General features: G+C 47.6%; 1 protein-coding gene across 3 annotated transcripts in view; it reads left to right on the forward strand.

Annotated features, from left to right (window-relative positions):
- fbxo31 (F-box protein 31) overlaps nucleotides 1–14051 on the forward strand; it is a 50614-nt gene that overhangs the window by 24746 nt on the left and 11817 nt on the right. For all 3 annotated transcript variants that reach the window (XM_070898364.1, XM_070898365.1, XM_070898366.1), the window contains 3 exons: nucleotides 550–717; nucleotides 7609–7683; nucleotides 13469–13578. In XM_070898364.1, coding sequence (XP_070754465.1) covers nucleotides 550–717; nucleotides 7609–7683; nucleotides 13469–13578 — 353 coding nt within the window. The remainder of the gene's footprint in view (nucleotides 1–549; nucleotides 718–7608; nucleotides 7684–13468; nucleotides 13579–14051) is intronic.

Consider the following 14051-nt stretch of genomic DNA (forward strand, 5'->3'; position numbering starts at 1 on the left):
TTAAATTTTTATCCTTGTGTTCAAATCCCACATGGCCTCGTCCCTCCCCATCTCTCTAATCTCCTGCAGCACCACAAAACCCCCTCCCACTTCGAGATGTCTGCGCTCCTCCAATTCTGGCCTCTTACACATTTCTGATTTCCATCGCTCCACCATTGGCGGCCGTGCCTTCAGCTGCCAAGGCCCTAAGCTCTGGAATTCCCTCCCTAAACCTTTCCACCTATCTCTCTCTCCCTCCTTTAAGATGCTCCTTAAAACCTGCCTCTTTGTCCTAATGTCTCCTTATGTGGCTCGGTGTCAAATTTTGCCTGATTATGCTCCAATGAAGCGTCTCAGGCGATTTTACTATTTTAAAGGTGCTATATAAATGCAAGTTGTTGTTGTTGTGATACATTCTGTCACGTTAGCCCTGTGTACGGATTGCGAGGGTTGCAACTGGACTGAGCATCCTCAGTGAGTGTCACCATTGGTGGCTGTATTGCTTTCCACCGCGGTGATGCGATGAGATGCGATGAGATGCTCACTGGTGTTTGTGTTATCGACCCACAGGTAGACGGGTTGTTTATCATTGGCTGGATGTTCCTGCCTCCTCACGATCCCCGAGTCAATGACACTATGCGCTGCAAACCTTTGTTCCGGATTCACCTATGGGAAAAGAACAAGGCGGAAGTGGAATGTATGTACGGACACAAGGGCTCTCACAAGGGAGATATACAGGTAGAACGCACGGAGCGATTCCTAACTCTTCTTCATTCATTCTCTGTATAGAAATTAAAAAGGTTGATTTCCTCCTCTACTCTGTTCTCTACCCACCCCACCCCCCCCGGATTGAAAATGGTTAAATAGTGAAGTGAGATATTTAAATTTAATGGGGGTGGAGGAGCCTAGGAAAATCAAACCAACCGTGATCAGTTAATGGAGAGGGATATGGAGCAGAGGAGTTCTAAATGGGCAATTAGTTATAAATGAAACAAAGGGGGGAATAGCATAGACCAAAAAAATCACAGGAAAAGGAGCAGTGTTTATTGAAACAAAAAAGCAAAAATAAGGTTAAAATACATGGATTGCAATGCGGAATGTGTGGGACAAAAGCTGGGGGACTGGAATTAATTGCTGTCAGGAAGAACTAGACTTAAAACGTAAACAGAAACCACACTGCAAATTGGACAAGAATGAAACTAAACAATCCGGATGTAATCTATTTAAAAGGGATTAAACAGGTAAAAAAAGAATGGCAATATTGGTGGCGGAAACACTTGCTGTGCCAGGGTGCTGTAGACAGGGGAAGGGCAGAGGCAGAGTCAGTATGGTTGGAGCTAAAAGATAAAATGGGTTTGTTCCCTTAACCGGGGAGCATTACAGTGCTCCAGATATTAGGGAGGAAACGGGAGAGGAAGTCTGGCGTCAGATTAGAGAGAGGATCAGGAGGAATTACTATTCCGGAGATTTTAATTATCCACTGGGACAGAGAAGGAGTGAATGGCATAGAGGGACTGGGATCCCTGTACCGTGTACAGACTCCCTCCTCGAGCGGGGTGTAAGTGTGCGACGGGCGGAGGTGCTGGGGGATCTGGTACTGAGCAATGAAATAGATCAGGAAACTGAGCTAACTGTGGGTGAGCACCTTGTGAGTCGTGACCACAATATGGTGAGGTTTCTCTCTCTCTTAGGCAGTCCCTCTTAGAGTCGAGGATGATGTGCTTCTACACTAATATGAGTTGTCAAGTGACTGATTGAGACCAATGCGGGACCTACAGTCTCTGTCACAGGTGGGACAGACGGTGGTTGGAGGGACGGGTGGGTGGGGTGCTTGGGTTGTCGTGTGCTCCTTCCGCTGTTTGCGCTCGGCTTCCGCGTGCTCCCAGCGAAGAGACTCGAAGTGTTCGGCGCCTTCCTGCGTGCTTCTCCTCCACTTTGAACGGTCTTCGGCCAAGGATTCGCAGGTGTTGGTGGGGATGTTGCACTTTTTCAGGGAGGCTTTGCGGGTGTCCTTGAAGCGTTTCCTCTGCCCGCCTGGGACTCGCTTGCTGCGTCGGAGCTCTGAGTAGAGCGCTTGTTTTGGGAGTCTTGTAGCGTGCATGTGGACGATGTGGCCCGTCCATTGGAGCTGATTGAGCATGGTCATTGCATCGATGCTGGGGATGTCCGCCTGAGCGAGAACACTGACGTTGGTGCACCTATCCTGCCAATGGATTTGCAAGATCTTGCGGAGACAGCATTGGTGGTACTTCTCCAGTGCTTTGAGGTGCCTGCTGTACATGCTTCAGACATAGAAACATAGAAAATAGGTGCAGGAGTAGGCCATTCGGCCCTTCGAGCCTGCACCACCATTCAATAAGATCATGGCTGATCATTCCCTCAGTACCCCTTTCCTGCTTTGTCTCCATACCTCTTGATCCCTTTAGCCATAAGGACCATATCTAACTCCCTCTTGAATATATCCAATGAACTGGCATCAACAACTCTCTGCGGCAGGGAATTCCACAGGTTAACAACTCTGAGTGAAGAAATTTCTCCTCATCTCAGTCTTAAATGGCTTACCCCTTATCCTTCGACTGTGTCCCCTGGTTCTGGACTTTCCCAACATCGAGAACATTCTTCCTGCATCTAACCTGTCCAGTCCCGTCAGAATTTTATATGTTTCTATGAGATCCCCTCTCATCCTTCTAAACTCCAGTGAATGCAGGCCCAGTTGATCCAGTCTCTCCTCATACGTCAGTCCTGTCATCCCGGGAATCAGTCTGGTGAACCTTCGCTGCACTCCCTCAATAACAAGAACGTCCTTCCTCAAATTAGGAGACCAAAACTGAACACAATATTCCAGGTGAGGCCTCACTAAGGCCCTGTACAACTGCAGTAAGACCTCCCTGCTCCTATACTCAAATCCCCTAGCTATGAAAGCCAACATACCATTTGCCTTCTTCACCGCCTGCTGTACCTGCATGCCAACTTTCAATGACTGATGTACCATGACACCCAGGTCTCGTTGCACCTCCCCTTTTCCTAATCTGCCGCCATTCAGATGATATTCTGCCTTCGTGTTTTTGCCAGCAAAGTGGATAACCTCACATTTATCCACATTACACTGCATCTGCCATATGTTTGCCCATTCACCTAATCTGTTCAAGTCACCCTGCAGCCTTTTAGCGTCCTCCTCACAGCTCACACTGCCACCCAGCTTAGTGTCATCTGCAAACTTAGAGATATTACATTCAATTCCTTCATCCAAATCATTAGTGTATATTGTAAATAGCTGGTGCCCCAGCACTGAACCCTGCTGCACCCCACTAATCACTGCCTGCCATTCTGAAAAGGACCCGTTTATCCCGACTCTCTGCTTCCTGTCTGCCAACTAGTTCTCTATCCACGTCAGTACACAACCCCGAATACCATGTGCTTTAATTTTTCACACCAATCTCTTATGTGGGATCTTGTCAAAGTCTTTTGAAAGTCCAAATACACAACATCCACTGGTTCTCCCTTGTCCACTCTACCAGTTACATCCTCAAAAAATTCTAGAAGATTTGTCAAGCAGGATTTCCCGTTCATAAATCCATGCTGACTTGGACCGATCCCGTCACTGCTTTCCAAATGCGCTGCTATTTCATCTTTAATAATTGATTCCAACATTTTCCCCACTACTGATGTCAGGCTAACCGGTCTATAATTATCCGTTTTCTCTCTCCCTCCTTTTGTAAAAAGTGGTGTTACATTAGCTACCCTCCAGTCCATAGGAACTGATCCAGAGTCGATAGACTGTTGGAAAATGATCACCAATGCATCCACCATTTCTAGGGCTACTTTCTTAAGTACTCTGGGATGCAGACTATCAGGCCCCGGGGATTTATCGGCCTTCAATCCTCTCAATTTCCCTAACACAATTTCCCGCTTAATAAGGATTTCCTTCAATCCGTCCTTCACACTAGACCCTCGGCCCCCTCGTATTTCCAGAAGGTTATTTGTGTCTTCCTTCGTGAAGACAGAACCAAAGTATTTGTTTAACTGGTCCACCATTTCTTTGTTCCCCATTATAAAGTCACCTGAATCTGACTGCAAGGGACCTACGTTTGTCTTCACTAATCTTTTTCTCTTCACATATCTATAGAAGCTTTTGCAGTCAGTTTTTATGTTCCCAGCAAGCTTCCTCTCATACTCGATTTTCCCCCTCCTAATTAAACCCTTTGTCCTCCTCTGCTGTATTATAAAATTCTCCCAGTCTTTAAGTTTGCTGCTTTTTCTGGCCAATTTAGATGCCTCTTCCTTGGATTTAACACTATCCTTAATTTCCCTTGTTAGCCATGGTTGAGCCACCTTCCCCGTTTTATTTTTACTCCAGACAGGGATGTACAATTGTTGAAGTTCATCCATGTGATCTTTAAATGTTTGCCATTGCCTATCTACCGTCAACCCTTTAAGAACCAGAGGTCACAGTCTAAGGATAAGGGGTAAGCCATTTAGGACCGAGATGCGGAGGAACTTCTTCACCCAGAGAGTGGTGAACCTGTGGAATTCTCTACCACAGAAAGTTGTTGAGGCCAATTCACTAAATATATTCAAAAAGGAGTTAGATGAGGTCCTTACTACTAGGGGGATCAAGGGGTATGGCGAGAAAGCAGGAATGGGGTACTGAAGTTGAATGTTCAGCCATGAACTCATTGAATGGCGGTGCAGGCTAGAAGGGCCGAATGGCCTACTCCTGCACCTATTTTCTATGTTTCTATGTTTCTATTACTCTCCAGTCTATTCTAGCCAATTCACGCCTCATACCATCGAAGTTATCTTTCCTTAAGTTCAGGACCCTAGTCTCTGAATTAACTGTGTCACTCTCCATCTTAATAAAGAATTCTACCATAATATTATGGTCACTCTTCCCCAAGGGGCCTCGCACAACAAGATTGCTAATTAGTCCTTTCTCATTACAGATCACCCAGTCTAGGATGACCAGCCCTCTAGTTGGTTCCTCGACATATTTATCGTGGGATGTGGGCGTCACTGGCAAGGCCAGCATTTATTGCCCATCCCTAATTGCCCCTTGAGAAGGTGGTGGTGAGCTGCTGCCTTGAACCACTGTAGTTCGTGTGGTGTAGGTGCTCCAACAGTGCTGTGAGGGTGGGAGTTCCAGGATTTTGACCCAGCGACAATGAAGGAACGGCAATAGACTTCCAAGTCAGGATGGTGTGTGACTTGGCGAGGAATTTGGAGGTGGTGGTGCTCCCATGCGCCTGCTGCCCTTGTCCTTCTTCGTGGTAGAGGTCGCGGGTTTGGGAGGTGCTGCGGAAGAAGCCTTCGCGAGTTGCTGCAGTGCATTTTGTAGATGGTGCACACTGCACTGGTGGTGGAGGGAGTGAATGTTTAAGGTGGGGGATGGTGGGGGGGGCCAATCAAGCGGGCTGCTTTGTTCTGGATGGTGTCGAGCTTCTCGAGTGTTGTTGGAGCTGCACTCATCCAGGCAAATGGAGAGTATTCCATCACACTCCTGACTTGTACCTTGTAGATGATGGAAAGGCTTTGTGGAGTCAGGAGGTGAGACACTCGCCGCAGAATACCCAGTTTCTGAGCTGCTCTTGTTGCCACAGTATTTATGTAGCTGGTCCAGTTAAGTTCCGGGTCAATAGTGACCCCCAGGATGTTAATGCTGGAGAGGATGATGAGGCTGTGAAGACGTTGATGGAAGTCTTGGTTTTATCACAAGTCGTAGGGGGGGACTGGGCCTCGGTGAGAGATCGTGTGGGACTGGCCTCGGTGAGAGACCGTGGGGGAGACTGGCCTCGGTGAGACCGTGGGGGGGACTGGGCCTCTGTGAGAGACCGTGGGGGGGACTGGGCCTCTGTGAGAGACCGTGGGGGGCACTGGGCCTCGGTGAGAGACCGTGGGGGGCACTGGGCCTCGGTGAGAGACCGTGGGGTACTGGGTTCTGTGATATAGGAAGGGGTTTGAGGTTTTAGGGAAGGTACAAATATGAAACAAAACTGAAAATGGTGTATTTTTGTAAGAACAACGCAGATTATGAGGAGATATGATGGTGTTTAAAAGGATGGAACGGTGTAGAAAAAAGCAGGCTGTCACCAGTAATAGAGGGTCTAGGACGAGGGGCCAGAGATCCAGGATTAAATGCGAGAGATTTAGAGCAGGGGCAGGAGAAACCTGTTGACACGAAGAGTTGTGAGGCTGTGGGATTCTCTCCCAGGCCTAGTGGTCGAGGCAGAAACTGTCACCTTTCAGAATTAGATCGGAGAGGGAGATAGAGGAGAGGGGGTTGAAAGGAGATGGGAACAGGGTCGGTAAAGAAGATTAGAACTATTTGCTTGCAGGGAGGGTAAAGGCCGGCATGGACTGGTTGGGCCGAATAGCCTGTTTTCCTGTTGTAACCCTGATGTATTTGTGCTGCTTGTGTATGTCAGTCCTGTGCTTGAATTAAGAATGTGGGCTAGGAGGAGTCACTTGCTCAGAGAAGCTGTGCAGAGATAAGGCCCAGCTGGCTCTGTGTGCAGCCACAACCCCTGATACAATACAGCCCACAGGAAAATGCGAGGTTCCCTTCCTGATCTGGTCTGAGTTAGTTCCCCTGCCCAGGGTGATGGCAAGGCTACAAATCGACCTGTGTCGCTGAGGGAGGATGAGGGAGAATCATACCGGGCTTCTGATGCTGATTGCATCCAGTGACTGTGCTGGAAAGGGCGTGTGTGACTATCAGATGAGAACTGATTGAAATATTGCAATTGGCTGGATCCCAGTTTCCTTATACCTGTGCTGCCCAATCAGTCGCATCCCAAACCCGTGGCTGTCAATGTTTCCCCTGAGGGGTGCGGCTGCTATTTGCTATTTGCAATCCGGAGGTCCCGTGCAGGCTGCTCACCAACAGCGGCCGTGCACCAATCCGGAGGTCCCGTGCAGGCTGCTCACCAACAGCGGCCGTGCACCAATCGGAGGTCCCGTGCAGGCTGTTCACCAGTAGTGGCCGTGCATCAATTGGAGGTCCCGTGCAGGCTGCTCACCAGTAGTGGCCGTGCATCAATCGGAGGTCCCGTGCAGGCTGCTCACCAGTAGTGGCCGTGCATCAATCGGAGGTCCCGTGCAGGCTGCTCATCAGTAGTGGCCGTGCATCAATCGGAGGTCCCGTGCAGGCTGCTCACCAGTAGTGGCCGTGCATCAATTGGAGGTCCCGTGCAGGCTGCTCACCAGTAGTGGCCGTGCATCAATCGGAGGTCCCGTGCAGGCTGCTCACCAGCAGCGGGCACTGAAAAAAACAGCTCGCAGGTGTGGATGTGCGGCAAATTTATAGGGACTGCATGCCAAAAACAAATCAGAGGGAACATTGATTGGTTGGTATTAGCCAGAGGGCAGTTGGGTTTACATGGAAACACTGCTCCCCCCCCCCCCCCCCCAGACCCTGACCACTGATTGACTGGTGGGTGGAAACACTGCGTCCCATAGAGCTTGACCACTGATTCATTTTATTTGGGCTGCTATTTGCAATTTTGCAAACCCGCACACAGTGTAATTTACTACCTCAGGTTAAACAACTTTGAACTGAACCATTGTGAACTCATTTTATGTTCTATGGGGCTGCAGAATCCTGTATCTAATAAAGAGTATTTTTTTTTGCAGATTGTGAAGAAGGATGAGTTTTCAACTAAGTGCAATCAGACCGATTTCCACCGGATGGCTGGAGGGAGGCAGGAGGTAAGTGTCGCGGTTATATAACAACATAAGAAATAGGAGCAGGAGTAGGCCATTTGGCCCCCCGAGCCAGCTCCGCCATTCAATAAGATCATGGCTGATCTGATCTTGGCCTCAACTCTACTTCCCTGCCCGCTTCCCATAAACCCTTGATTCCCCTGTGGTTCAAAAATCTGTCTATCTCTACCTTAAATACATTCAATGACCCAGCCTCCACAGCTCTCTGGGGTACAGAATTCCAAAGATTCACGACCCTCTGAGAGAAGAAATTCCTCCTCATCTCCGTTTTAAATAGGCAACCCCTTATTCTGAAACTATGCCCCCTAGTTCTAGATTCCCCACGAGAGGAAAAATCCTCTCAGCATCGACCCTGTCAAGCCCCCTCAGAATCTTATACGTTTCAATAAGATCACCTCTCATTCTTCCAAACTCCAATGAGAATAGGCCCAACCTGCTCAACCTTTCTTCATAAGACAACCCCTTCTTCTCAGGAATCAACCTAGTGAACCTTCTCTGAACTGCCTCCAATGCAAGTATATCTGTCCTTAAATAAGGAGACCAAAACTGTACGCAGTGTGGTCTCACCAACACCCTGTACAGTTGTAGCAAGATTTCCCTACTTTTATATTCCATCCCCCTTGCAATAAAGGGCAATATTCCATTTGCCTTCCTAATTACTTGCTGTACCTGCATGCTAACTTTTTGTGTTTCATGTACTAGGACCTCCAGATCCATCTGTACTGCAGCATTTTGTAGTCTCTCTCTCTCTTTTGTCATTCTTCCTACCAAAGTAGATAACCTCACATTTTCCCACATTATACTCCATCTGCCAATTTTTTGCCCACTCACTTAACTTGTTTATATCCCGTTGCAAATTCTTTGTGTGCTCCTCACAACTTGCTTTCCCACCTATCTTTGTATCATCAGCAAATTTGGCTACATTGCACTCGCTCCTTTCATCCATATAGATTGTAAATAGTTGAGGCCCCAGCACTGATCCCTGTGGCACCCCACTAGTTACAGTTTGCTAACCAGAAAATGATCCATTTATCCTGACTCTCTGTTTTCTGTTAGTTAGCCAATCCTCTATCCATGCAAATATATTACCCCAAATCCCGTGAGCTCTTATCTTGTGCAGTAACCTTTTATGTGGCACCTTATTGAATGCCTTTTGGAAATCCAAATGCACTACCAACTGGTTCCCCTTTATCCACCCTGCTCATTACATCCTCAAAGTAAATTTGTCAAACATGATTTCCCTTTCATAAAACTATTGACTCTGCTTGATTATATTATGATTTTCTAAATTTCCTGCTGCTACTTCCTTAATAATGGATTCCAGCATTTTCCCAATGACAGATGCTGGTCTATAGTTTCCTGCTTTCTGTCTCCCTACTTTCTTGAATAGGGGTGTTATATTTGCAGTTTTCCAATCCGCTGGGACCAGTGAATTTTGGTAGATTACAACCAATGCATCCACTATCGCTGCAGCCACTTCTTTTAAGATCCTAGGATGCAGGCCATCAGGTCCAGGGGACTTGTCTGTCTTTAGTCCCATTAGTTTGCCTTGTACTTTTTCTCTCATGACAGTGATTGTTTTAAGTTGCTCCCTCCCTATAGCCCCTTGATCATATATTATTATTGGGATGCTTTTAGTGTCTTCTACTGTGAAGACCGATACAAAATATTTGTTCAAAGTCTCTGCCATTTCCGTCATCCTCTCAGGGACCAACATTTACTTCAGCTACTCTCTTCCTTTTTATATACCTGTAGAAGCTGTTAACTATCTTTTTATATTTCTTGCTAGTTTAGTCTCATACTCTATCTTTACTTTCTTTATTTTTTTTTTTAGCCATCCTTTGCTGGTTTCTAAAAATTTTCCAATCCTCTGGCCTACCACTAATCTTCACTACATTGTATGCCTTTTCTTTCAATTTGATACCATTCTTAACTTCCTTCGTAAGCCACGGATGGTTCATCCTTCTTGTAGAGTCTTTCTCACTGGAATATATATTTGCTGAGAGTTATGAAATATCTCCTTAAATGTCTGCCACTGTTTCTCTACCATCTTACCCTTTATTTTTCCAGACCACTTTTGCCAACTCTTGTCTTCATACCTTTGTAATTGCCTTTATTTAAGTTTAGGACACTAGTTTCAGACCCAAGTTTCTCACCCTCAAACTGAATTTGAAATTCTAACATGCTATGATCACTCTTCCCTAGAGGATCCTTTACTATGATGGCAAATGGAATTCAATCCGGAAAAGTGTGAGGTAATGTATTTTGGGAGGGGCAACAAGGAAAGGGAATACACAATAAATGGGAGGATACTGAGAGGTGTGGAGGTACAGCGGGACCAAAATGACAGATGGAATGCTTTCCTTTATTAGCCGAGGCATAGAATACAAGAGCAGGGAGGTTATGCTAGAACTGTATACAACACTAGTTAGGCCACAGCTTGAGTACTGCGTGCAGTTCTGGTCACCACATTACACAAAGGATGTGATTGCACTAGAAAGGGTGCAGAGGAGATTTACGAGGATGTTGACAGGACTGGAAAACTTTAGCTATGAGGAAAGATTGGCTAGGCTGGGGCTGATTTCCTTGGAACAGAGGAGGGGTGATTTAATGGTGGTGTATAAAATTATGAGGGGCCTAGATAGAGTGGATAGGGAGGACCTATTTCCCTTGGCAGAGGGGTCAGTAACCATGGGGCATAATATTAACTTTTATTTATATAGTGCCTTTAATGTAGTAAAACGTCCCAAGGCACTTCACAACAGTGTTACAAGACAAAACAGATACATTTGACACCAAGCCACAAAAGAAGAAATTAAGGCAGATGACCAAAAGCTTGTTTAAAGAGGTAGGTTTTAAGGAGCATCTTAAAGGAGGAAAGAGAGGTAGAAAGGCGAAGAGGTTTAGGGAGGGAGTTCCAGAGCTTAGGGCCCAAACAGCTGAAGGCACGGCCACCGATGGTTGAGCAGTTATAATCAGGGATGCTCAAGAGGCCAGAATTTGAGGAGCGCAGACATCTTGAGGGATTGTGAGGCTGGAAAAGATTACAGAGATAGGGAGGGGCGAGGCCAAGGAGTGATTTGTAAACAAGGATGAGAATTTTGAAATTGAGGTGTTGTTTAACCGGGAGCCAATGTAGGTCAGAAAGCACAGGGGTGATGGGCGATCGTGACTTGGTGTGAGTTACGACACGGGCTGCTGAGTTTTGGATGACCTCAAGTTTACGTAATGTAGAATGTGCGAGGCCAGCCTGGAGCGAGTTGGAGTAGTCAAGTCTAGAGGTAACAAAGGCATGGATGAGGGTTTCAGCAGCAGAAGAGCTGAGGCAGGGGAGGAGGCGGGCAATGTTACGGAGGTGGAAAAAGGCAGTTTTAGTTATGCCGCAGATATGTGGCTGGAAACTCATTTCAGGGTCAAATATGACATCTAGGTTGTGAACAGTCTTGTTCACCCTCAGATTGATGCTAGGGAGAGGGATGGAGTCAGTGGTTAGGGAACGCAGTTTGTGGCGGGGACCAAAGATAATGGCTTCGGTTTTTCCAATATTTAATTGGAGAAAATTTCTGCTCATCCAGTACTGGATGTCGGACAAGCAATCTGACAATTTAGATACCAAGCAGGGTCGAGAGAAGTGGTGGTGAGGTAGAGCTGGGTATCGTCAGCGTACATGTGGAAACTGACTCCGTGTTTTCCGATTATGTTGTCATGGGGCCGCATATAGATGAGAAATAAGAGGGGGCCAAGGACAGATCCTCGGGGGCACTCGAGGTAACGATGCTGGAGTGGGAAAAGAAGCCATTGCAGGAGATTTTCATGCTACGATTAGATAGTTAAGAATGGAACCTAGCTGGATGTTGGTTGAGAGGCGTTGGAGGAGGATGGAGTGGTCAACTGTTTCAAAGGCTGCAGATAGGTCCAGAAGGACGAGGAGGGATAGTTTACCTTTGTCACACTCACAAAGGATGTCATTTGTGACTTTGATGAGAGCCGTTTCGGTACAGTGGCAGGGGCGAAAACCAGATTGAAGGGATTCAAACATTGAATTCATGGAAAGATGGTCACGGATTTGGGATGCGACAACACGTTCAAGTACTTTGGACAGGAAAGGGAGGTCGGAGATGGGGCGATAGCTAGCAAGCAAATTGGGGTCAAGGGTTGGTTTTTATGAGAAGGGTGATGACGGCAGATTTGAAGGAGAGGGTAACAGTACCTAAGGAGAGAGAACCGTTAACAATGTCGGCTAACATGGGAGCCAGAAAAGGAAGTTGGGTGGTCAGCAGTTTAGCGGGAATAGGGTCAAGAGAGCAGGGAGTGGGTCTGATCGACAAAATAAGTTTGGAGAGATCAAGAGGGGAGATCAAAGAGAAACTAGCGAAAGATATGTTTAGGGCTCGGGCAGGTGGGAGTCTCAGATGAAGTTTGGCCCTGTGGGCTAGGTGAAGGAAGAGGCAGCTGATTGGTTAGTCTCAATCTTTGAGACAAAGAAGTCCATGAGCTCGTCACATTTGATAAAAGATTTAAAGTAGTTGGTAAAAGTATTAGAGGGGAGATGAGGAAAGATTTCTTTACCCAGAGGGTGGTGGGGGTCTGGAACTCACTGCCTGAAAGGGTGGTAGAAGCAGAAACCCTCACCACATTTAAAATGTACTTGGATGTGCACTTAAAGAGCCATAATCTGCAGGGCTACGGACCTAGTGCTGGAAGGTGGGATTAGACAGGATAGCTCTTTTTCGACCAGCGCGGATACCGCGGGCTAAATGGTCTCCTTCAGTGTTGTAATTTTTTCTATGATTCTATGAGATCATAGTTGGGACTGATATCCTGAGGGAGTAAGGAGGTAAGTGTTGGGATGAGGGACTGATCCTGAGGGAGACAGGAGGTAAGTGTTGGGATGAGGGACTGATATCCAGTCAAGGTGAGGGACATTTTTTGAAAAGAAAGAAAAAGACTTGCATTTATACAGCACCTTTCACGATCTCAGGATGTCCCAAAGCACTTTACAGTCTTTTGAAGTATGGTCACTGCTGTAATGTAGGAAACACTGCAGCTAATTTGCGCACAGCAAGCTCACACAAACAGCAATATAATAACCAGATCATCTGTTTTACTGATGTTGTTTGAGGGATGAATATTGGTTAGAACACCAGGGAGAACTCCCTGAAATAGTGACATGGGATCTTTTACGTCCACCTGGGAGAGCAGACGGGGCCTCGGTTTAATTCAATAAGGTTGATCAAGTATGACCTTCCCTTTTGAAATCCGTGCTGACTAGTTATATTTTGAGTCTTTTAGTAAAGATTCCATTATCTTTCCTGCCACCGTTATTTATCTTACTGGTCTATAGTTCACTGGTAAATACTGAGGCATTATTTTTATCATTACCTGTGAGTTTAACTATGATGTCTGTTCAGAACCTCCTCCTTCCATCGCCACGGTTCCCAGTCCTGACTCTTCTCCCAATACATTAACCTGTCCTTTCTCTTATCCTGTCGCGAGGTTTGCTATGTATTTCCAACATTTGCTGTTTTTATTTCCGGTGTCCAGTGTATCTAGTTTCACTGAGATCAGTTATTTTGGCTCCTCCGACTTTCCCAGTGATGTTGGTTGCAGGGATTTGCTGTCAGTGGGTCAGAGCAGCTTCTGCATTCAGTGGGCACAGCCTTGGGGAAGCCCTCGGGTCGGGTACAGCTGTGTGCCCGCGGGCAAGGTAACAGCAATGGCTCCTTCGCTATACTGCATTTCTTCGGTGAAACTGTGCTTGCACCAACAGGAATTCCGCACGTGGCTGGCCGAGGAATGGGGGCGGACTCTCGAGGATATTTTCCATGAGCACATGCAGGAGCTAATCCTTATGAAATTTATCTACACCAGTCAGTACGAGTGAGTGTGTCTCATTGGATAACTCGCCTTAGCGTTATCCAACTTCCGGAAACTTTAGGGATCTGAACTGCTGTTGCTCAGGGTCAGCACCTTCAAACTGGTGGAAGGAGAGGGGCCTGGAACTCGGGGGGAGGGGCCTGGGACACGGGGGGAGGGAGGGCCTGGGACACGGGGGGAGGGAGAGCCTGGGACACGGGGGGAGGGGGAGCCTGGGACACGGGGGGAGGGGGAGCCTGGGACACGGGGGGAGGGAGGGCCTGGCACACGGGGGGAGGGAGGGCCTGGGACACTGGGGAGGGAGGGCCTGGGGCACGGGGGGAGGGGGAGCCTGGGACACGGGGGGAGGGGGGGCCTGGGACAGGGGGGAGGGATGGGGGGGCCTGGGACAGGGGGGAGGGATGGGGGGGCCTGGGACACGGGGGGGAGGGGGGGCCTGGGACACGGGGGGGAGGGGGGGCCTGGGACACGGGGAG

Source organism: Pristiophorus japonicus, chromosome 13 (assembly GCF_044704955.1).
Source record: "Pristiophorus japonicus isolate sPriJap1 chromosome 13, sPriJap1.hap1, whole genome shotgun sequence".
In the NCBI taxonomy this organism is placed as follows: domain Eukaryota; kingdom Metazoa; phylum Chordata; class Chondrichthyes; family Pristiophoridae; genus Pristiophorus; species Pristiophorus japonicus.